The 24485-nt window shown below is 49.1% G+C and overlaps 1 protein-coding gene across 5 annotated transcripts; it reads right to left on the bottom strand.

Moving 5' to 3' along the window:
* On the bottom strand, nt 1–24071 carry Znf862 (zinc finger protein 862). 5 transcript variants are annotated; one of them, XM_087207621.1, is made up of 8 exons: nt 23822–24070; nt 17416–17527; nt 14147–14251; nt 11425–12113; nt 9655–9829; nt 5844–5948; nt 2899–5013; nt 1–2062 (listed from the first exon to the last, which is right to left on the bottom strand). In XM_087207621.1, the coding sequence occupies exons 1-8, from the start codon at nt 23843–23845 to the stop codon at nt 1986–1988; spliced, it is 3402 nt and encodes a 1133-aa protein (XP_087063747.1). In that variant the 5' UTR covers nt 23846–24070; the 3' UTR covers nt 1–1985. The 5 variants fall into 5 exon arrangements, with proteins under 5 accessions (XP_087063747.1, XP_087063748.1, XP_021096509.2 ...); XM_087207622.1 differs by having other exon boundaries at nt 2899–4941; XM_021240850.2 differs by having other exon boundaries at nt 2899–4767.
* Between the last annotated feature and the right edge of the window lie 414 nt (nt 24072–24485).

The raw sequence follows: 24485 nt of genomic DNA, 5'->3' as shown, positions 1-24485 counted from the left end.
TGTGGAAATAAACTCTGCTTTATTCAGATAGCAAAAGATTAAGAATCGAACATGGTTATTCTAAACATGTGCACATCGTCGAAACCAAGGGAAGTAAGGACATCCATGACCAGTCATCCTTGGTGCTCTTGGCCATGCAGACACCTGTGTGAGGAAACTGGTGACCTCCACCCTGTGCTGATCTATAGATAGCACCCTAGGGACTCCACTTTGCAGGACAGAGAGCACAGGTCTGAAGTTGGTCGCCCTCAGAGGTGTCTGGCCTGGACAAGGCAGGGCTCCCTCACCCCCAAGTCTCTGTGGCTACTGAAATCAAAGCATCTGGTACATTGCTGATTATGTGGAATGTCAGCCCCAGTGGGCATCAGTCATAAGGGAATGGGGGGACAGGTGCCAGGATGAGTACCTGGGTGAAGATGAGGGCCAGGACTCTGCCCAAAGGGAAAGTGCTTCCTCCCTGGGGAACTCTGAGGTCCACCTCCAGAGGTGGAGAGGAGACACCTCCAGAGCTGGAGAGGAGACACCTCCATAGGGTGGAGGCAGAGAGGAGAAAGACAGCAATGTGAAGTGCTAAGGTGAGTGCAGATGTTGGGAACCAGGGAGTCTGCAGGATGGGGAGATGCCTGGGTGCCAGCATCACAGAGCAGGGTCCCCTGCAGAGGGGCAGCACACAGGGTCCTTGTCTGACTAAATGAGCATGAGGCAGGAGCAAGAAGCCCTTTGCACAGACATCCCTAACTTCCCAACCGGCTAGGGAAGCAGAACCCGGACACCAGCTTCCTATCCAGCTCAGCAGCCTGGAGTCTGCCAAGACCACACCGCCCTGGGAGGAGAGAGCTCTCTCCAGGTAGGAAGGGACAATGGGAAGGGGACCAGGGACCTGCTAGTGATGGAGGTGTCCTAAGTGGAGGACCCCCACAAAGTTCTGGGGCAGCTTGTTAGAAACCCTCATCTCTGAGTCCAGTCCGGGAACAGGACTGTGCAGGGCATATTCACCAAGCAGTGCTGGAAATTCCAAGCAGAGTCCCCAGGGCAGCCTGCAGAGGAGGGGACACCCCTGTCCTGCTGATGGCCCATTTGGACAGCACCTCTGCCCACAAGAGGACTCTGTAGCAAACTTCACGCTAAGGACAGGGATGGGGAGACCACAGGGTAGAGATGGCCCTCTCTCAAGGAGTGCGAGGCTGTTGCCACTATGCTGGGGCACACGGAGGGCAAGCAGGCACTTGGATTCTCAGCTGCCATGGCGTAGAGAGGGAAACTGAGGCACAGATAAGCACGAGGGACTAATCACAGGCAAGCCACTGCCTGCAGCAGAGCCTGGCTGGATCAATTCTGAGCTTGACCCACATATTCCTCAGGAAAACACACCCAAGGAGAGCACCAGGAAGGGCACCAGGCAAGACCGCCCTTCTCAGGTGCTCTGGGGAAGGGTTCTCCTCTTTCATCCTAGGGTACACCCAGAGGAGGAGCAGAACTCTCTGACATGTGTTTCCCACCTGATCCAGATCCTGCTGATTCTGTCCGGGAGCTGCCAGTGGCCCTGAAGGCTGACTCCTGGGGTCTCTTGAAGCCAGGCTACCACCCTAATGAAGACTTGCTGCCCTGCCAGGGACTTGGAGGCCTGGGATGCTCCTTTCGGCTCCCAGCCCCGATGGTCTCTCCCAATTCAGGGACATCATCTGCCGCCGGCAAGTGATGGGCCGGGACTCTTTCTGGAGGACCTTAAAAATGGACAGGAGACCCTCTGGGCATACCTTGCACTGAGGCCTGGGGCAATGCCTGGTGTCCCTTGGAGGCCACTTTCTAGAACTCAGGGGTGACCCCACCAGGACAGCCCAGAGTATGCAGTCTGTCCCCATGAGCTGGTCAGGTGGCAGGGCCACGTGGGTCCCCCAGGCCTTCTTCAAGCCCTCCTCCCTCAAGATGGCTCGGGGCCCCCGGGCTGGCGCAGTACAGGAGTCTCGGGGCTCCACGAGCATCCTTCAGAGCCTCCAGGGCTCCCCGGAGGGCGTGATCGGCCACTTCCGTGTTCCCAGCCCCTTCTTCCTGGGCCCAGCACCTGCGTGGGATGAGACCATGATGGTTACACTGGGCAAATGACAGCACCTTTCTGCACCCAACCTCACCCCAGGGCTGTGGGAAGACAATGAGGCAGGGGAAAGGGCCAGTTCTGTGTCTGCGGCCCTTACCTGTCCCAGCTCTGCTGTGTCTGTTTCCCCAAGCAGTGCACAAATGCCACGTCTGGGGGCACTTTTGATTGTCACACCCAGGGAAGGTACGGCTTTCCAGTGGGTGGCTGGTGGGTAAGGCCTGGGATCTGCTAAGGCTCCCACAGTGCCTGGGGCCCAGGAGGAGACTGTCATCACACACCACCTGCTGGTGTCTCCGCTGGCTTCCTCACAGGTACCTGTCCTGCCGTCCCTCAGAAAGGACAGCTTGCTGGAGGACACACCTGGCACTTCTGCCTCCTGCATCCTACAGTGCTCGACACTGAAGCAGCTCCCTCAACCCATGAATTGGGGTGAAGTTGCCCAAGGCCCTCTTGGCTCCCTTGGTCTCACAGGTAGGGGTCCTCCCAACTGCAGCTGCAGAGCCACTCAGCTTCCTGGGAGCCTGGGTCAGTTCTGAGATCCAGGCACACAGCTAGTCGGGTGGCAGAAAGAGACCTGGAGCCAGGCAGGTGGCTGCAGAACAGGATGCTCTTTGCGTTACGCCTTCTGCCCCAAGCTGAGCACCTGGTCTCTAGCTGGGCCACCTACAGTAGCTGTGGCCTGGCAAGTGCCTGGGCAGAAGTTCTGAGATCCTGGGGTTTGGACTTCTGGCTCAGCCCAGGATGGGCAGATCAGCTCTTGCCCTGCCTCCCATATCTGGGTCGGGACCTGCCCATGTACCTACCTGTGTGGGAGTGGGCGGGCTCCTGGGCACAGGCGTACACGTGGTTGAAGCGCCGGCCTGAGGAGGTCAGGTACCAGTGCTGGATGGCAGGCTGTGGGTCATACTCTGTGACTGCTACTCCGTTCACCGCTGTCATCATGAGCATGTTGAGCACCTCATTGGAGAGCTTGGTCCTCTCGTCAGTCCTGATGCGGTTCATGGCCTTGAACCCACGCTCACAGCAGGAGGTGGAGATGGGCATGCAGACCACCACGGCCATGAGCTTGCTGAGCAAGGGGAAGCGGCAGTGCTGGGCCAGGGCATTTTTACACAGCATGGAGAATGGGAGGTTCTGGGCAGCCACTTTCAGGCCCAGCCACTCCTCCAGCAGTGCCTCCTCACTGTACCCTATGGGTAAGGAGAGCTCAAAATGCCTGGCAAGGCTGAGAATGTCATCATTCCCAAAGTGGACCAGCTCCACCCCACCCGGCCAGGCCATGGTGTCAAACACCTCCATGTTCTTGAGCTGCACCGGCCGGTCTACATCAAACCTCTGCTGAAGGTACTCCAGCCCAGTCAGGATCATCCTCTCCCTGTCCACCTGGAACCGCTGCTCTGCCATCTCCACCCTGTCCAGAAAGACACCATGCAGCTGCCCATCCTGGAAACTGGCATTGAACTCCTCCTCTTTGGGTCCTGCCTGGTGGCGGAGGGTCTCCAGAGCGACATAGGCACGCCCCAGCTCAGAGTTCACCTCTGTGATCAGCACCATCTCCTTCTGGCACACCTCAGCCAGGGGCCTGTAGATGCTCAGGAAGTCCAAGAGGAAGTGGCAGAACTTGATGAAATGTAAGCCCTTCATCAGCTTCAGCAGGCCCTGGGCCCTATGCCCGACCTGGCCCCCTGCTTCCGCCACAGTTTGGAGGTGCCGCACCAGCGCAGGCCAGCTCATGAGGAGTGTGTTCAGTGTACGCCTCTTGCTGGCTACCCAGCGGACAGCATTCAGGTCCTTCAGCCGGACAATTTCCTGCTCCAGGGGCGCTGCACTGTCCTGCAGCTCGCTCAGCCTCTTGTTGGAGGATTGGTAAAACTTGAAGACGGTCCGGATGTGCCGGTCACACTTCTTCATCAGATCGATTCTCCCGCAAGCGTCCACCACGGCCAGGTGCAGCTGGTGGGCCACGCAATAGACAGGCAGCAGCTGCGGGATGATCTCCTGGAGCTTCTCCACAAGGCCGCCTTTGCAGCTCAGCATGGTGTAGCCATTGGTGCCCAGGCCCACCACCCAGCCAGGCTTCCGGAAAGGGATGTCCAGCTCGTCCAGGGCTGCAATGATGGTCTCAAAGTACCCATCCACTGTCTCACTATGGAGTGGGGCCAGGGTGATGTAAGACTCTTTCACCTCCAGCTCCTTAAGGTAGCGGATGTAAATCCCCATGCAGGCCTGGTTGGAGGAGTCCCTGCAGCTGTCCAGCAACACGCTCACACATGGGGACCTGCGGATATCCCCAAGGATCTCCTTCTTCAGGGTCTCTGAGATGTATTTGATGAACTGTGTGCACGCAGTACGGTTTCTGTACTTCCCTAATATCATGGTCCCAGTGCTTTGGAGGAGCTGCAGCATCTTCTCAAAGTCATTCAGGGGCCGAGAGTGGTACGCAATGGAGTAGGCAGCATTGAAGAAGTGTTCCATGTTGGCCATGAGGTCGCTGGAGATCTCTGGGACCAGGGTGGCCTGAGGACTGCTGTCTTTGACCTCCACAGTGTTGATGCAGAGCTTGTGAGCCTTGCTGACTTCATGGTACTTTAAAGTTTCCACCTTAAAGGGCCCAGTGTAGCCTTGGACTAACCGAGATGATTTGTCATGGAGCATGGGTCTCTCTTTGCAGGCTGAACAGAAGAGCTTGGTCTCAGTAGGGTCAACTACTAACCATGGGAACTGCCCAAACCATGACCTCTGAATGGAACGGGGTCTGTAAGTCCTCCGACTTTTCCTAGGCATGCTGACTTTTCCTGCACATGAACTGGAAGGGCAGTAGGAGGCTCTCATTTCCACAGGAGGAGCTGGAAGTGATACAGATTCTGTAGCAAGGGCCTGAGTGTCTGCCTCTCTTACTCTCACCATCTTCTTTCTCCCTTTGGAGAAAATTTAATCATGCTTAGTTTTGCTGCCCCAAGCTCCACAAGTTTCCACCAGTGAAGTTACCCTCATCCAATAAGTGCCCCTTGTAAAAAGCAGAGGAACTGAACATCATGCTTCTTTAGAGATCACTTGTGGCTCCTCCTTAAACCCTTCCTCGTCATTACCTATGGCAGCCAATCTGTCCCCCAGATGGCCCCAGTGGTGGCTGTCCTTGTGGGTTCTCTGTGACCTCCTCGCTCTGTGCACCCAGCTACTCTCGGATCATGTGACACCAAATGTTAATAAGCTCAATTAACCACCCTTAAGCAGAGATATTTATTGAACAGATGGCTTTAGTCCTGTTGTGAGACTCCACAGAAATGAGGTTAAACATCCCCAAGTCTTCTGATGTGCCTTAGAAAGCAGGGAGGTATAGAAGTAACCCTTGGTAGCCATCCAGCCAGGCAGTTATTGACTGAGATGTGGAAAACAGCCACTTTTTCCAGACCCATAGTGCTGTCCCCATATGCCCAGGACAAGGGTACACAGGCTGACGCTAGTTCCTGGCATCCAGTGCCCCCACCTACCTCCTTCTCCTATCAGCCCTGCCACACCCCTCTTCAGCACTTACACTTATCAAAGGATCTCATTTTTTCTGTGCTATCCCAGTTTCCCAGATGATTCTACACTCTGTTGGCAGGGTTTATTTCTTACTCATCTTTGTTTACCCCAGTGCAGGGCCTGGTGCACAATCTGGTAAGCATGGTTGACCCAACATCATGTGACTTGGTGTAGCTGTATGGGGCCAGCATGTGCCTTCAGAACTCAGTAGCTAAAGACTCACCTGGTGGATGACCCTTCCCCGACTTCAGACTGTTTGGATCCTTGATCCAGGGTGCAGCTCTCCGCTCCAGTTTTGAGATCAAGTCTGGCTTGGCAGCAGTAGGCCCTGTTGCAGGAGTGAAGAGTCATACTATTATCACTGCTAAAGAACTTCAGGGTGAACAGCCCATCTCAAGCTAGACCTGGTCCCTATCCTCGGAAAGCCTAGTTGGCCCGGGCAGGCTGAGAGAGCATTCCTGTCCAGCATGGCAGAGAGGGGGGCTGGGGAGGGCGTGCCCCTTAGCCAGGATAGATTACTTCTGCAGCTCCGAGGGCAGCCCGGGAGCAGGAACCAGCAAAATGCATCCAGAAACACAGGATAAAACAGAAGAGGGAAGGCAGACATGAAAAGCAAAACCACACAAGAAGTAAAGGTCGCCCTCACGCCTGTCTGGGGCACACGTCTCCAGCACAGCTCACTGGCCTTTGTGCAGGTGGCCAACTTCACAGGGTGCTTGAATGGGGCCAGAAAACACCTACCACCTTCGATGGACCCTGAAATCCACCTAAAGGAGATCTGTCCCTCAAATAGGAAGATTATTCAGGGATGCACAGAGAAATGATTTCCTTTATTTATAGTGAAATCCATTACCATCTACTTACACAATTCTGTCTATATGTGTGTTTCTTTGGAAATACAAGCCAGGGGTAACTGTGGGTGCTTCTGAAGAGGAACTGATGGATGGGGGGGATTATTTTCCACCATCTTTTGGGTCACTTGCATATATTTGTATTTACTATGTAGATATTTGTGTGTATCTCTATATCTACCAGTAATAAAAATATTGTTATTAAAATGGGATAGATTGAATTTATATCCTTCAGTTGTCTCTGAAATGACAGCAGAGGAATAACGATAAAAGGAACCATAAGCTAAAGAGAAACTGGAGTAGGATCATTAACACATTATTGGAAGAGGGAAAGGAGACAAAAGAGAGAAAAACCAACAGAGCTGACACCAAACACCCACAGAGGAGGTAATCAGGGGAAGCAGGCTGCTTTGCAAGACAGAATCCAGAAAGACTCAGAAGCAGGAGGCCGTGGGGTGGGGAAGGTGCCAGGTAGGCAGGGGACAGGACCAAAGTCTGTGTGGAGGCCCTGTGCTCTCTTAGACCATCTTACCCAGGAGAACAGAGGCTGAGTTCACAGAGAAGCACACCAAGAAGGGCTCCAGACTCCAGGACACAGAAAGGGGAAGGAGAACGTGGTGCTGAAAACAGATGGGTAAGGTCCGTAGATCGAGGGGTGCACTGCTTGGTGCCAAGAAACCTGCTCAGCTTATCCCTTCCAAGCTGGAGACAGAAGGATTTTCTTGCCTCAGATGGGAACCACCCCACCCGCCACCCCCCGCCCTGGCAACATCAGTGGACAGCAACTTTGGCGGGCTCCCTAAGGAGACATCCAGTTGTGGCTGGTCCTCTACAGTGTCCCAGCCATGCACAAAGCAGTTTGGGCACACAGCTGTCTCAAGGCTGGGCAGTTTTTCTTGAGGAAAGGGAAGGACAATGCCAGACACAATATGCTTTACTAACCTAAACTTTTTTTTGTTTAACCATTCAATTCTCACATAGCCTGTGTGTTTTTGCCCCATGGTTTAACCATTTACTCTTCATAAAGCCTGTGCGCTTTTGTCCACAGTTTAATAATTTACTCCTGGTGAGGTCCCCTACACTGAGACAAGCAGCGAAAAGCACCAAAAACTAGAAATCCTGCAGAACAAAACCTAGCTTCCCAACAATGAGAATAGGAAATATTTGTAGGGAAAAAGTCGTGAAGGAATGGAACATCAACATGGAACTCTATTCATGGAATATAAAGTGCCTAGAAATGAAAACACCAAATAGAAAATAAAATAGAATTTCTAGAAAAGAAATTGAGGAACTCACTAAGAAAATAGCACAAAACAGACAGAAACAGAAAATAGGGGGAAAAACCCCACAAAGAAATAAAAAAGCCGAGGCTCAGACCAGGAAGTCCAACAGCTAACACAGTTGTTGGGGAAAAAAAGAAAAAAGGCAAACAGGAAGAAATCATGTTTATTATAAAGAACATTTCCTCAAACTGGAAAATGTTTCCTTGTGCAAGGGAACCCCCAGATATGCAGAACAAAAAATAAGTAGCAACCATGTGAATGCATTCTGAATGGGTCATTTCAGAACACTGGGAGAGACTTGAAAGCTTTCAGAGTAGAACAAATAGGTCATGTTCAAAGACTCAGGAATGAGAAGTCATTAAACTTCTTAACAGCACCAGTAAACCTTGACAGAACAATGCTTCCAAAAGCTGAGGAAGACTGGTTCCAACCTAGAATTCCGTGCTCATCAACTGTCCAATGCCTTTTGAAGGTACATTGTGTTTAAGTCCCCAGGGCCCAGTGCAAATACAAAACCTCTGTCACCACAAAATTAATGACTACTGGAGTCAACTCTCACTTGGGAGCCACTTAAGAATTACGAACAACTAGGGGCCGGGGATTTAGCTCAGTGGTTTCGCTGCCTGCTGCGCAAGCACTAGGACCCAAGTTCGATGCCCAGTACCAAAAAAAAAAAAAAGAATTATGAACAACTGGGCTGGGGATGTACCTCAGTGGTAGAACTAAAAAACTAGGAACAATGATAAAGTCTATCGGGCAAGAACGTTTAGACCTTAGCTGCAGGGTAACGAAGGGACATGACATCACTGATGTCATAAATAGCCTCATTTTTTGTCATTCTGCAGAAGTCATGGTGCAGGTTGCTGCTGTGATTCCCAAGTCACACACAGCAGCCTGCCCTGAAAGAGTCTGCTGTGATATATGTTAGTAAAACGTGGAAGGAAACACAAGCTCAAGGAGAGAGGAGAGGAAAGGAGGAGGAGAGGGGAGGGCAGGGAGAGGAGAGGAGAAGACAGGCTGTCTTTTCACCTCGATACTGCGTAAGATGCTGGGTGTCTGCCAGGAGGGTGAAAGAACAAGAAACATGCAGGAGAGGGGACTGTAAGTGTCACTACTGTGCTCCTAACTAGTTCTCCAAGGTCCAAACTTTAGTGACTCCAAGGCCGAAGGCTGCCAACCCATGCTGGCACCTGGCAAGATGGAAGAGCTGCCTGCAGATGGAGTGTGGAGCCCAGTGAGAGGCCCTTTGCCTCCAGCCCTTGCTTAGGTTGTTCCCTTCTTGCTGTGTCTACTGGTTTTGCCTCTCTAGAAAGCCTCCTGATCCCTCTTTCTGCTGCCCAGCAGATTTACAAGGCCTGACCCCAGCAGCCACAGGTACTCTTCCTGTTTGTCACCTGTGATCCTCCTCCTTCAGCCTCCCAGAGTGCTAGGATTATAAGCGTGCACCACCATGCTCAGCTCTGCTGCTCTCCTACAGAGACTGTATCTCTGATGGCTTTTTTTTTTTGTACGCGGGATCGAACTCGGGATCCTGAACTCGGGACCTAGCGCTTGTGAGGCAGGCAGGCATCAGAACCACTGAGCTACATCCCCAGCCCTCTGATGGCCTCTTATTCAAATGTGTGCCTCTCCCACAACCCTGAAACTACTTTGAAAGCGGCAACCTTGGCTGGTGCGTGTTCATTTGGCACTTGGTTGGGTGCCCAATAAATGTCTGCTAGAGGATGGACTTATGGATAGACAAGCAGATACATAAAGAGGTGCTAAAGTAGAGAATCCCAAGGCAGGGAGAGTTCCTCCCCTCAGAGGGCAGAAATGGAAAGAGAACTACAAGCCACAATGCCCTCTGGGGTCCCTGGGTCAGATGGTCAGGTTATAGTGGCACAGATGGGAGCTTTACCCAGGGATGCCAACAGCTCATAGTTCATCTGCATCACGTTTCGGTACAGCTCCTTCTGCTGCTTGTCCAGCAGGCCCCACTCCTCCCGCGTGAAATACACTGCCACATCCTCAAACATGGCCGGAAGCTTCTCAAGCACCACGGGTACCTCTAGTAGCCCCTCCTCTGCAGGGCCCTGCAACAGAGAGCAGACACTCACTTCCGGTGTCACATGACACTTCTGGTGGCTGCTGAAGACCCCTGTGTCCTGGAAGCTTACAGAGAGGCCTCGATGTTCAATGAGGAATTAATTTCTCCACTGAAAGGCAAAGAATCAAACTGTGGAGGCCCAGAATTATCAGGTAAAACCAAATGGGCCCCAGTCAGAGCCTAGCCTCTCCTGGGAGGAATCAGAAACACTTGGTTAGGACAGGCGTCTCAGTAGAGTCCCTGAGTCCTAATGGCAGTGTCCTCTACTCATCTATCTGTGACTGCAGAGGTGACCACCTACCTCTGGGAGCACCTGCCAGGATTCCCCAATGGGACATAAGAATAGTAGTGACAAAGAACTAAGGCTGCTCATAATCCCTTGACCTCAACACAGGTTGACATCTGCCTCACTGCTAAAGGAATTTGATTACAAAGGTTAGACCTGTTTGTTAGCTTCTTAGACTAAAAAACAGCAGGAACAAGAGCAAGAGAAAAGAGCTTTGTTGTCTTTCTGGATTCTGGGAGAATTCAAGCTTACTAATTTGAGCCAGGTTCCTTCTTTGTTTTTTTTTTTGGTGCCAGGGATCGAACTTGGGAACTTGTGCTTGCGAGGCAGGCGCCGGAACCACTGAGCTAAATCCCCAGCCCCTGAGCCAGGTTCCTTCTGATGTTAGCTATGAGGAACATGTGAGCTGCTCTCTTCAGATTCTGGAAGGGAGCATTAACAGTGCTTTAGAGGAAAACCCTATTTGAGTGCAGCAGTGGAGAATGGGGAAGGTTCTAGCTACTCAAAGATTCCAATTAACACCATTTCCTTAGAGACCAACTTTCCTGAAAATTATCTAGTTACAAAATAAACTTAAGGTGAGTGGAAGGAAAGCACCAGGCCTATGGTCAAGGGCTCTGGACAGAGGTCATGGGCACTGGACTGTCATGGGCTCTGGGAAGAGGATAAGGGCTCTGGGCTGAGGTCAAAGGCTCTGGGCAGAGTCCAGCATTTACAGCAGCTCATGGACTCTGGACATGTCACCTCAAGTAACGCAAGTCTTAATTTTCTCCCAAAACAGTAAGTTTAATAATACCTGTTCTACCCCGTCACAGCAACATTAGACATGTGACATCACACAGCGTGTGTGAAAGAACTCTGCAGTGTTTAAAAGTGCTACATGATATCCAAGCTAAATTTTTTTTTTTGGTATTGGGGACTGAACTCGGGACCTTGCGATTGTGAGGCAGGCGGCAGAACCACTGAGCTAAATCCCTGGCCCCTCCAAGCTAATTTTTAAAAAATACTGGAAATTTAAGAACTAGGTGGTCATTCTGTGTTTGAGGACCATTTCTCAAGTTCTGCAGCTGTTCTGGAATCTGGATAAAGATTATCTTTCCTGTTATCAGCAGTTAGAATGTTCCATCCCACTGATCGTATTTTTTATCTACAAAAAGGAGATGATAGTAAAAGTGCAGTTATCTGCAGCACTTAAAATGATACCTAAGTTACTCTTTTTCATCACCCCACACAATATGCATTGTTCTCGTGGGACTCCTTCTCTTAAGACACAGCAACCATTATAAATGTATTACCTGCCTGCAGAATTCAATAGTATTATCGCCTAAAATGTTAATGTTTGAGGAGTTGTGACTGTCACCGGAGATTTCTTTTTGCCTTAAATCTGCAATGCAGTCCAGATACAATGCAGGTATTGCTGTGCTCCGCTCAGGGTCCTCCAGTTCAGCTCTCGAACTTGGCAGGAGTTTGGTCATCTTATCAAAGTCTCCCAAAGGCTCTGGTGGGTAGAACATGGGGTAATTTACAGGGAAGAGGTGCTCGGTGCCAGCCAGGACACCTGCAGACCCGTCTCTGATGCTCCGGAAATGGGCTGCCCAGATGGGGTCTCGGGCGGCCAAGGCATTGACACAGAACAAGTGAGCTTTGCTCTTGGCATGGTACTTGAGGGTCTCCACCTTGAATGGTCCAGTATAACCTTCTATTAATCTTGACCGTTTGTCCCTGACAGATGGGTATGCTCGGCAGGCAGAGCAAAACAAAGCCGTCTGCTCCTCGTTCATGATCAACCATGGAAACTGTACAAACCACGACTTCTGGATGGAACGGGGTTTCTTGCTTCTTCCTGTCCAGTCTCCCTCGATGGTGTCACCCTCTGGACTTGAGGGGACAAGGCAGGCTTTCTTCAGTGGTGGCAGGTATGGTCCACTGTCCTGGGCCAGATTCTCTGCATCCATTTTTTTCATGTATCCCACCTGATTTTTTCCTTGAGAGGAAAGAGACAAATGTAATTTGCTTTGAAATCCCATGGACAGAGCTACTGCAACTCCCATTGGCTCTGAGGTCCATTGGATACAGAAGGTGGGAACCACAAACTCAGTCCAACAAGGATGACACAGCCTCTCATTTTTCTAGTGACTCAGAAGTATGTCAGACTTAAATTTTCTACTTTCAGTTCCCCAGAGCCCCAGGCCCATGCTGCCTGATCCAGAAGAAAATCAAAGAGATGGGTTCTAAGTGAATCCTCTCTTTCAAACAAAATGTAAAGGACCTGGCCCTGAGGCGATCTTTCCACTTTGACCAATGCCACCTAAGGCAGTGACACCATCCTCAGGGGTTTAGGACTTACTTATGGATAAGAACACTGGCGTCACAGAACACAGGGTTGAACAAGGTCATCATGCCATATGACATAACTCCTTCCTCTGCAGGGACTTGATCCTGTGGTGGCGCCACTGAGGGGCATCCGAATTTTGCTTAAGTACCTCTGGAGCAAGAGCATTATACTCTGGGCAGGCTGTGGTTCCAGACAATTTTCTCTTTTTTCTCCTTTCTCTTCTCTTTCTTTCCTTCAGTACTGTGGACTGAACCCAGGCCTTCATACTGAGCTACACCTCCAGCTTGTTAATTTTTTTTTTTTCTGAGATAGTGTCACTAAGTCACTAAATTTCCCAGGCTGGGCTTGAACTTGTAATCCTCCTGCCTCAGCCTCCCAGAGTTCTGGGATTATAGGCATGTGCCCGGCTCTCAGAGAGTTTCCTGTAAGATGCAGTCTACCTCTGGGTAAAGTAGTCTCCCTTCATCTGCAGAGCACATATTCTAACACCCCAGAGGAGCCTGGATCATGGAGTGTGCCAAGCTCTACATTACTGTGGGGTTTTTTTCCTATCTACACATACACATGATAAAATTTAACTTGCTAACTGGGCACAGTAAGAGACTCAAAACAACTAATAATAAAATAGACTTTTAATGATATACTGTAATAAATATGTGAATCAAACCCTTTCTTTCTCTCCCTCTCTCCCCAAATAACTGAAACCTCGGAGAATAGCACTGTGGATAAAGGGAACTACTCATTGTACTTCTACCGCTGATCCCCATCCAGCACTCAAGAGAAACTCAGCTTCCTCTCTTACACCATGACCCTTCAAGGAGGTAAAATCTTTTATGGGCTCATGAAGATTTTCTCCTTTAAACTGAAGCAGACATTTCCTCTTTCAACCCTCACGTGGAATGCAGCTTAGATGACTCTTGTTCCCTGGAGCCACTGCTCACACATCAACCAAAGCTCAAAAGCCCAGTGGACAAGGACCCATCATTCTTGCTCCGGGCTGATGGACCAGCCTTCCACACTGTAGCCAACCCAAGAGCATAGCTGTCCTCAGAGTCGGTAAGTTCAAAATGAACAACTAGGAAGGAGAAGCCAAGTGAGGCTCCCGTGGTTCTGATTCTTTAAGGAGCCACAAAGCAGCAGGCCAGGGCCGCCATGGTCCATTTAAGCAGAATCACAGGAGAGCAAACTTCATGACTTGGCTCCTGTAGGATGTTGTCACCCTCTCCCAATTCTCCCCACAGAGGGGCTGTTTACTTGGTCATCTCACTAACAGAGTGCCACTGGCCTGGCTCCAGCAAAGCCAACCTGAGAGGCTGCACAAGGGGGAAGAAAATCCCTAAAGCTTAGCCACTAGCTGTTCACTCATTCCTTCACGCCATATTCATTTGGTGATTATCTACTGTGCAAGTACTGTGTTCTGGGCACTGTTCTAGGCACAGGAACATGGCAGCAGATTGGGACAGTCATGCCTTCTTGGAACTTTTAATATAAATAAACACACACTCTATGGTAGAAACCAAAGCAAGGGAGCCGAGGGGGTAAGGAGCGACGTTGGAGAGGTACGGTACCCAGGGAGGTGACCAGGGTGGGAACAGCAGCATTTGCTGTGCAAGGTCTGGAAATAGGAAGGGTGGAAGATGACACTGCAGTCCTGGTGTCCCATCCCCTGCTTCACCACTTACCAGAGTGATGGCCCAGAAGACTCCTTTGACTGTGGATGTCGCCTACCCATGGCTTGGACCCTCGCCCAAACTCCCCGAACAAGTTGGGGCCAGCCACAGTCGCTCCTGAAAGGGGAAACAGAGAAAAGCACTGAGTGCCTGGCCCAGGTCACATGCTAAGGTGGGCTCAGCTGGGATGTCCCTCCATGTCATGAGGTCACAGGCAGAGTAGGAAAGCAGGAGTTAGGTGGTATAGCCCAGTGGTTTGGAAACTCAGGGACCCGTGAGACCCCAAGGGAATGGAGGCTGAGGGGCTGGTTGAAAGCAATGAGGGACATCGGCAGAGCTCAAAGCTGTGGAACCAGACAGAGGCTCATGACCCCAGGGCTGATGGGCAGCTGAGGAAACCAGGCCAGGTGTGGGGGCTGTGGCAACCTAGAGGACTTGATCCTGCAGGAGGGGGACAGCAGCTACACAGCTCTGGAAGGCCAGTACCAGGGACACAGGCTTAGCACTGCCACATTGTCCTGTTAGTCAAGAGAAGCTAGAAAACTATATTTTTATATGAAGGCTCCCAATGGCCAAATATTGGCAACTTACTTACTTTCTTTCTTTCTTTCTTTCTTTCTTTCTTTCTTTCCTTCTTTCTTTATTTTATTTTTCTGTAGTACTAGGGAATCAAACAAATCCAGGCATGTTCCACCACTGAGCTAGCCCTTGTTATTTTTATTTTGAGACAAAGTTTTGCTAGGTTGACCAGGCTGACCTCAAACTTGCGATCCTCCTGAGTAGGTGAGATTACAGGCCACTGCACCTGACATTACATAAATATTTTGTGTGTGTGGGTTTTTTTTTGGTGCCGGGGATCATTACATAAATATTTTAAAGAAGACAACCAAATGCAATGAAAGTGAAAGCAATATTAAAAAATCTGTAAAATTCCAAAATCTGAGATACTCAAGGAAATGTGCATATTCAGATGAGGTGATGATTGTGAAAGACGGTAGGTTAAATAAGTGCTCTACATCTGATTTGCTTCTTCCCTGTGAATTTTGAAGGACATACACACCCTAAGCAAAACAAAGCGGAACTCCAGTCTGTCAGCTAAATCTGGTCCATGCGCTGTGACTTTGCAACTTCTGATTTCTTCGGTTCTCAAACCTTATTTAGCAAGCACAGGCATAAAGGTAACCCAGAGATGTCCCTCCTCACCCAGAAACCTGAGACTGCTTCTCTGTCAAGCCTTCATTCTTCTACACGGAGTAAGAAAGGCATGGGAGACATGCAATTAGCAAACACAGGTTGATTACTTCTCCAAAAAGCCTGGGACCAGAAGTCTCAGATTTTGGAGTTTTCCAGATTTTGGAATACTATACTTGTAAACACTTCACTGGTTTAGCATCTTTAATCAGAAAAGCTCCTAAATCCCAAACTTTTGAGTCCAGATGACTCTCAAAGGTTTTGGGCTTTGAGCCAGGCATGGTGGCACACACTGGTAATCCCAGTTTTCTGGAAGGCTGAGCAGAAAGATCACCAGTTCAAGCCCAGCTTGGGTAATTTATTTTTTATTTTTTTATTTTTTTATTTTTTGGTACCGGGGATCGAACTCAGGTCCTTGCGCTTGTGCAGCAGGCAGCTAAACCGCTGAGCTAAATCCCCGGCCCTCAGCTTGGGTAATTTAATAACTTAGTGCAATCTTTTTGGACTTTGGGGCATTTCAGATTTGGGGGTCACAGATGCTGAATTCATAGAACATGAATGTACACCATCGTTGACACCCCTGCCCAGTTTACTGGCAGGTTGTTAGTGGCACAGGCTTCTTGCTTCCTCATAATTAGGCTATATTATACTAGGAGTCTGACTGAAGCCTATATGACTCATACGGGCATGTCAGATGGCAGGGCTGGACAAGCACAGCCTCCCCCCCCCCCCCCCCCGCCCCAGCCAGTGGCTGTAGCAGAGACCTAAGTCCTGGTCTGTGAAGCTGCAGGGCCCTGATTGAGATAACATGCAGCTGAGGACAGTGTGACTAAACTAAATTCCTTTCCCTGAATTATGGCCTCCCTCACTGATCTGATGGGTAGTCAGGACACGCTCTTGGTCTCCCTTTGTTTCTTCTGCAAGAATGCATTGCCTCCCTTTTACAGCCTTGCCTGTTAGGACTGCTATCACCAGATGCCTCACATATACCCTGCCCTATTTCTTCCCATGCTTGTAATCAATAAATACTGGAGGTCTTGGGTACCTTTTGTCTTTGCTGCCCAGATCAGCTCAGGTAATCCCAGATCCCCACTTTTTTTTGTACTGGGGATTGAACTCAGAACTTTGCTCTCGGCAGGCAGGTCTGGTGGCACTGAACTACATCCCTGGTCTTTTTTTTTTTCTGGTACTAGGGATCAAACTCAGGACCTTGTGCTTGTGTGGCAGGTGCAGTGCCACTGAGCTGAGCTAAGTCCCACCCCCCACCCCCATCCTGGCTTTCTGTTTAAGTCTTGTCTCCATGTCTTTCTTTCCTTTGCCTTGCATTGTATTGGCTTGCAGGAGACCAGGACTCTTAGCCAGGGCCTTGATAATGCACACATGTTGAAATACAACTACTTCTGTCCTCAGTACAGAAAGTCTACCACAGAAGAGGGAAAAGGGCATTCAAGAATAAGAGAGACCTAGGGTGGGGATTTAGCTCAGTGGTTTCACTGCCGGCTGCACAAGCGCAAGGACCCGAGTTTGATCCCTGGTACCAAAAAAAAGAAAGAAAGAATAAGAGAGCCCAAAGATAATGTATCTACATTTGTACAAAGATTTAAACTATTTTACATCATTAAATTTCTATGATAATCCTCAAAAGAAGGAAATGAGGCTTCAAAAGGCCAAAGGTACTAAGGCATCCAGTATCAGAGCTGGGGGAGAGATTAGACCTCTACATGGAGTCAGAGGCTCTTTCTCCACTGCTTGCTCCCTCTGGGGTCCTGTAACCTCCACAGTCCACAGGTGGAGATTTCCTACTAGGCATCTGGGATCTCCCAGGGCATCCAGGATCTCCCAAGGCATCCAGGAGCCAGACCACAAGGTCAATCCTTGGCCAGCTGCATTTCCCTACCGTTGGTCACTTTAAAGGAAAAAGGGGTGAATTTGCATACAATTAAGTTAGGTATGAGATTGGGAAGACTGGCGCATAAAGATGCCTAGAAAACTATTAGGGTTCTGAAAAGTTCTCTGACATATTCTAACCCAGACAAGGCTGAGAACACCAAACTGGATGGAGTGTGGTGGGAGCATGCAGGAGTCCATACCCAGCGGTGCCACCAGCTTGTCAGAGCCACAGAGGTCCTTCTGCTGCTGACTCAGCAGCAGCCATTCCTCCTGGAGCAAGTACACTGTGATGTCATCAAACGTCACTGGAGCCTGCAAGGAAAAATGACACCTGTTGAGTACCACCTTCACCTGAGATTTGTCTTCCACAGAGAGTTCACATCCACTGAGCACCCCAGCTCTGGGAAGGACCCAGGTTGGGTGGGTAGAGGGATTGCCAACCTGCATGCATGCCCTCCACCCCATCTGTCTGACTGCCTGGGTGTAAAGCAAGGAAGGATGAGCTCTTTCTCCTATACGACAACAAAACCAAGCGTTGAAGGAGGCTAACTCAAGAATAGCTAGTCCTCTCCCTCCATGCCCTTAAACTGCTGCCCCACCCCACTCATGCTTCTCAGCCAGTGGCTCAGCAGGAGGACGGCAGGTTGAAGTCCAGCTTGGGCAATTAGCAATACAGTGAGATCATCTCAAAAGAAAAAGGGTTGGGGCTGTAACTCAGTGTGAGGTCTTGGGTACCATTCCCAGTACCGGGGCGGGGGCGGGGGGGGGGGGAGAAAAACAGAAAGAAGTCAGATAAGGAGAGAATGGCAACAGAATTTAGAAAAGATGAAAAAACTGTAACAGCAGATTCAGGAAAATCAAATCCTCAGCCAACAGTGGGCAAGGCTGAGAAACAACCCAATTTATAGACTAAATTCTCAAAGGCTCAGGATGTGTCAGCACAGGAAACCTCTGGCCTTGGGGTAAGGCAGACAGGCTGACATAGTAAGGAATGAGGCAAAGCTAGTTCCGTGCAAATGGCTCCCCAGAGTCCCTTATCTAGAGCCTCTGAGGTGACAAGCTCTTCCCTGGGAGCTGCAGAGCTTCTAGCTGCCTTGTCCGGCCTCCACTGATAAACTGGACCACCAGACTCCCGAGAGGAGCTCTAATGAGGGACCAGAAAGACCAAAAGGGATGAGGCTGGGGGCTGAGGAATAGAGGTGAGGCGTGGAGAAGAAAACTTAAAGGCAATTATTAGCCCAGCATGGTGGCAGATGCCTATAATCCCAGCTCTCTGGGAAGCTGAGGCAGGAGGATCACAAGTTCAAGTCCAGCCTGGGCAACTCAGTGACTTAGTGAGACCCTGTCTTAAAAAAAAGGGCTTGCAGGCTGGGGATATAGTTTAATGTGAAGGCCGGCCCTGGGTTCAATCCCTGGTACCCAAAAAAGCAGCAGCAATGATCATTAATAGTCTCAGAGACAGGGATATTAAGGACATGAAAGAGAGTCATAAAACAATCCAAAAAACAAATAAAAAACATTGTTCTGTTTACTTTTATTTTTTTAAAAAATGTATTGGGGATTGAAACCCAATACATCCTCAGGCGCCCCCCTGAGACAGGGTCTCCCTAAATTGCCCAGGCTGGGCTCAAACTTGCCATCCTCCTCCCCTAGGCTTCCAGAGAGCTGGGATTACAGGTGTGTGCCACTATCTCCAGCTCTGTTCATTCTTTTTTGTGTGTGTGCCAGGGATTGAACTCAGGTCCTTGCGCTTGCCAGGCAGGCGTAACACCACTGAGCTAAATCCCCGGCCCTCTGTTTATTCCCCCTACCCCCACCCCCCCGTACTGGGGATCAAACTCAGGACCTTGCACTTGAGAGGCAGCCACAGTGCCACTGAGCTAAATTCCTGGCCCCCCTGTTTATTCTTTTTAATTGTAGATCACAAAAAAAGTATCACCTAGTCAAATAAATAAAAAATTATCAACAAAAACTAAATTCCCTACCTCAAAGAAAAATAACATTTTTGAGCCAGAGATTTAGCTCAGAGGCACTGTGCCTGCCTGGCAAGCACAATATCCTAAGTTTGATTCCTGGTACAAAAAAAAAAAATAAGTAACATTTTGGGAAATGGCAGCGTGCCATTTAAGATAGATGAAACACCTATTTTAATTTCAATAGATGCTTGAGAAAAACTATATGTTTTTAATCAATTTCTACTATAAATTCAAAAGCAATCTCATTATTTTTTTTCTTTTCTTTTCTTTTTTTGGTACTGGGGATTGAACTCAGGACCCTGTGCTTGCAAGGGAGGTACAGAGCCATTGAGCTAAATCCCCAGCCCAATTTGATTATTTTTCTTAGGCATTAATACCCATTCACTACAGAAAACTTAAGAGAATAAAACAAGTATTTTAAGGTCACCCATATTCTCAACACTGAAACAGACTTGCTATTAACATTTGCTAGATAATCTCCCAGTGTTTTGTGGCACTACACTGAGAAATGTACGCTTTAAATTACTGGGGTTCTATGGAAGGCAGGTCCCAGGGTGACTGCTGTACACCAGGACCACAGGGTGACCTGCTGTGTGAGGGACAGCCTAAAAACTTGTGGGCAGGGCCAACAGGCCTCCCACAAGTACCTTCCCACCAGAGTGAGCAGGCAGGGAGAAGACAGGCCAAGGAAGGTCACCTTGCTACACACAGTCTGGAGATCTGGATGAGAAGGATGTTTTCCCAGCAACAGTAATCACTCTAACACCCGCTTCCCTCTTAAACCACATTACAGCAAGAGCTTTCTGCTTTGGGTGAATGCAGTGTACAGAAACCCACAGATCTGCCTGATGAGAGGAACTTATCTGCGCAGAGTGAAGGGAGCATCTCTGGAAACTGTTAGTGGTTCCCACTGTCTATGGGGCAAAGCTCTCACTCTGCAGCCCAGAAGTCCCTTGGTCTGAACCCATACCTTACTCTGTTGTACCTGTAGTCTCTCCCCAGCTAGATTGGCAGCTCTGAAATCACCCCGCCTTGAGTCTCTCCTTTCTCCACACCCCGGCATTAGATCCCTCACTACCCATTTCCTCCCACTACTCGAGTCCTGTGCACATTCCACCTTTCACAAGGGATTTCCCAACCACCCAGCCCCAGCACTGCTCCTTCCTCAGCTAGGAAGACTTTATTTCCCTTTCTAGTGCCGGGCACTCGGGAAGCCAATGGCAACTGCCTTATTTTACACCCTTTCCAGCACCACCCTCTCTCCACCACATTGCACAGAAAGAATTTCATAGGCATTTAATTCGCTTTCATTCAACATACTTTTATTATTTACTTCTATGCATTTGTAGCATGTTGATCCAAAGAGATAAAAAGAAATTAAAATTAGGCAGACTCAAATCTATCAAGTGGTGACAGACAAGCATGATGTAAGTACAATACGGAACTGATTTCAAAGAAAAATGCTGGGTGTGGTGACGCATGCCTATTATCACAGGACTCTGGGAGGCTGAGGCAGGAGGACTACACAAGTTCAAGCTCAGCCTGGACAACTAGCAACTTAAGTGAGAATGTCTCAAAATTAAAAAAAGAAAGAAAGAAAAAGAAAAGAAGAGGTGGGGATGTAACTCAGTGCAAAGGCTGGAAAAAAGAGAAGGGAGGAGAGATCACATTTACAGGAAAGACTAGAGACGGTTAGGATGCAGAGATGTTGAAGCAGTAAGTATGTACATAAGGAAGTAGAAATATTTCTCCTTTAACAACCGAGTTGAGGTCCTGTGACTAAGCTGTTAAATGAACTGGTCACTAAATGAGGAATTGTATATAGTATGTTCATTGCAATATTCAGAACAAAGAAATGGGCAAAGGAAACTCCAACCTGATGACTTTGCTTTATTTGCGAAACTTTTACATGTAATACTGTAATGTAGAAGAGCACATAAGACTATAGTACTGTACTGTACAGGACACCCAGCAAAAATTAGGACTATACTGCAGAAGAAGTCACAAGGCCACACAGCTGTTCACATTTCTGCAACATAAGCCTGAATGGTGGCTTGCAGGTCAGAATAGTCAAACAGGTGGGTTGTTATATGAGTAATGTCTGTACATAGAGACTTCTGTATATGGCCAAGAACATAGCTGCTCAGGAGGACACAGGAGATGCTATAGTGCCCTATGCCTTGCATCAAAAGGATTCCTGAATTTATTGCTTCAGTGCTATTTTATGAGCCATTCTCTCAAAAAATACTTCCTGTGAACCTATTAAAGATCAGGTGCTGATTTACTGTCCTAGCTGGGGATATTACACAGAATAAAGTCTACAAATATATAAATAAATGTGAGAATTTTGTATAGTGATCAGACCTGGAAAGAAAATAAAACAGGATAATGGGGGAAAGTATTTGACATCTATCCATTATTCCACCAATGACAGGCAAAATATTCCATATGCAATGTAATGTCCAAGACTTCTTTTAGTTAATAAATAGCACAAAACAGCACCTAAGGAAGATTCCAGTAATAGACCACACTACCACTTTAAGAGGATCCTCACCTTCTTGCTCAGAGTTAAAAATATCTGCATTCTACTGCAGGGGATTTAGCTCAGTGGTTCCAGCGCCTGCCTTGCAAGCACAAGGTCCCGAGTTTGATCCCTGGTACCAAAAAAAAAAAGATCTGCATTCTGTTCAGGCCTTCACTTTGTTACTCATCTACAATACATGTTGCACTGCCAGATGGTTTTGCAATAATTTTATTTCACTTCTGGTAAACATTCTCATTCCCCAGGGTAGAAAACAGATGTCCTTGGAAGGGTAAGCACCTTTTGGTGACTCTCCACCATCAAGATTAGAATCAAGGGTGAAATATCCAGTCCCCAGAGTTTTCAGTTAGAGATCAGACCCAAAAAGGACATCAAATTCTTTCCCCAGCTCCCAAAATGTTCATATCCTCTCTTCTCCTGTTAAAGGATAATGAACAGAAAATCAACCTAAACTCATTAATTCCAATCTTTTGGGGGCTTTTTTGGTACCGGGGATTGAACTCAGGATCTTTGCACTTGTGAGGCAGGTGCAATGCCACTGAACTAAATCTCCAGCCCAATTCCAATCTTGATGCCAATTTTTCCTTCCTTCTAAAATGGGATCTCACAGCCCAGGCTGATCGCAAACTCCAGGGCTCAAGTGATCCTCCTGCCTCAGCCTCTTAAGTGCTGGCATGTGCCATCATGCCTGTTTTGCCTATTTTTCTTATAATCCATCTTCCCCCTACCTTTTTCTCCTGCTCATCCAAATTCAGGTTCAACGTAATGTGGGGATATTACCTAAAGGTAGGGGCCATTTCATTTACTTCTTTGTATTCCCACAGTGCTTAACATAAGGCTGACACATAGTTTGCTGTCAATCTTTCTGTAGGTCCTGTTGAGCTTTATGGTCTTGGCCTGGGTATTCTGTAGGTTGTTTGTCTGGAAAATGCATCACTGCAGCTTGTGGAGGGAAGAGAGGATGCAAGAAATGCTTAAGCAAGAACAACTGCTTTTGTAAATCAGAGGCCATCCCAGGAAAAACTATGGCACCAGATGTGGGACAACCTTTATGGTATCCAAGTGAATGAGCACTGCAGGAGAGCTCCTTAAGAGCCATGGTCCATTCCTTTTTATTCTTATATTTCCAGCATTGTGCTAAAGGCAAATCACAAAGCACAAATGTTTATAAAATGGACAACCCTTTTTTTTGAGACTCAATAAGTACATGAAAATGTTTTTGTGAGAATTCCTTTTATGCCACAGCATAAATACTCTACAAGCATTAGCTGAAAGGGCTGGAGAGGCAGCTTAGTGGTAGAACATTTTCGCGACCCTGGATCCCCAGTTTAACCTCTCATACCAAAAAAGAATCGGCTGCCACAAACATCCAGAAAGATCTTAATCCCAAGAGGTTCCCACTGCCTCCACATTAATGTGCCTACAAGCACAGGAGTCTCTGCTGATGTTGCCTAGAGCTCCAACGACCCTGCGCAACCATTTTTAACTACTCCTTTCCCCATCTCATCTTCCAACTCAAAACCTCTTCTTGTACACAGTCTGAAGCAAATTTGCAGAATATGCTTCGAAGCAATGCCAGATGCTTCTGCAAAGTGCAGAACCCAGAAACAGAAGTGGGCAAGAAATAAGCTGGTGCCTTCTCTTTTTCTTTCTAGCCCTGTCTTGGAAAGGGGGACGTAGGCAGGGCTAGACTTTTACCCCTCCTCTGATCCTACCCTTTGGCTTCCAGACTCAAAGCCTTAGAACAGGCTAGGCCTCCTCAAAACCATTACCACCAAACGACTACGGTGGTAGCGGGGAACCTGGAACCGCTACAGTGGGTGGGTCCCGCTACAGTGGGTGGGTCCCGCTACAGTGGGTGGGTCCCCCACCCCGGCAACAGCAGGCAGCCCCTGTCCGGAGGGCAAGGCGGGGACAAGCAGGGCAGGGAGGATGATGCCAAACCCAGGGCGTCGGCGGGGGGGCGAGCCCTTTTCTGCAAGGCTGGGTCAGCTACGAGCCCTCGCCCGCTGCGCTTCGCCTAGCCCGAGCCCCGGTTGGGGATCCGCGGGAGGGGCGTGGACCGCCCCTGGGCCCTTCCAGTCCTACCTTCCCCGATTCCCTGCGTTCCATGGCCCCACTTTCGCGGCCCGTGCTGCCCCTCCCCCCGCGGCCTGGCCTGAGGGTGCTGCCGCCGCGACCCACTGGGGGACCTGGGCTCCCGGGGGAGAGGGCGCCCAGGCGGGCAGGGAGCGCGGCCGGGAGCTTCACTCTCGCGTACGTCGGGGGGTAGTAATACTCTCCCAGCGCGCAGAGGCGCTGAGCTGGGACTAGTGTCGTGCAAGCGAGCAGCTTTATGGCAGCCACCTCCCCGAGGCCATGAGGCATAACGGGAAGCGTAGTCCAATCTGTGAAAGAGGCTCTCGAAGCTGCTATTGGCTCCCAAAATGCATGGCTCTGATTGGACGCCAAGCCGTCCGTTTTCTGCCCTTCCTGCCTTCATTCCCAGATAGTTACTAGGCAACGTCCCGGAGGGCCTTCTCTCGACTCCGCTGTAAGGGCAGGGCACCTTGATTGGTTTGCTCCAACGTCAACCTCGAAGGCTCTAGGTTTTGTTTAACTAAGGAGGGGTATGCTTTTTCTTACATTTGTGTTTAAAAGCATTATCATTGCTTACCTGCCATGTGTCAGGCACTGTGCTAGGGTTGGGGAGTACGCAGTTTAATGAGACAAAGCCCTTACCTTCAAGGAACTCATAGTTTATTGGAGGGGA

The sequence above is a fragment of the Heterocephalus glaber genome, unplaced genomic scaffold (assembly GCF_053883595.1).
Source record: "Heterocephalus glaber isolate CG9 unplaced genomic scaffold, H.glaber_assembly_v1.0 deba00000818, whole genome shotgun sequence".
Taxonomy (NCBI): Eukaryota; Metazoa; Chordata; class Mammalia; order Rodentia; family Bathyergidae; genus Heterocephalus; species Heterocephalus glaber.
Note: the sequence above shows the minus strand (reverse complement) of the source record. Positions and strands in the feature narration are given on the sequence as shown.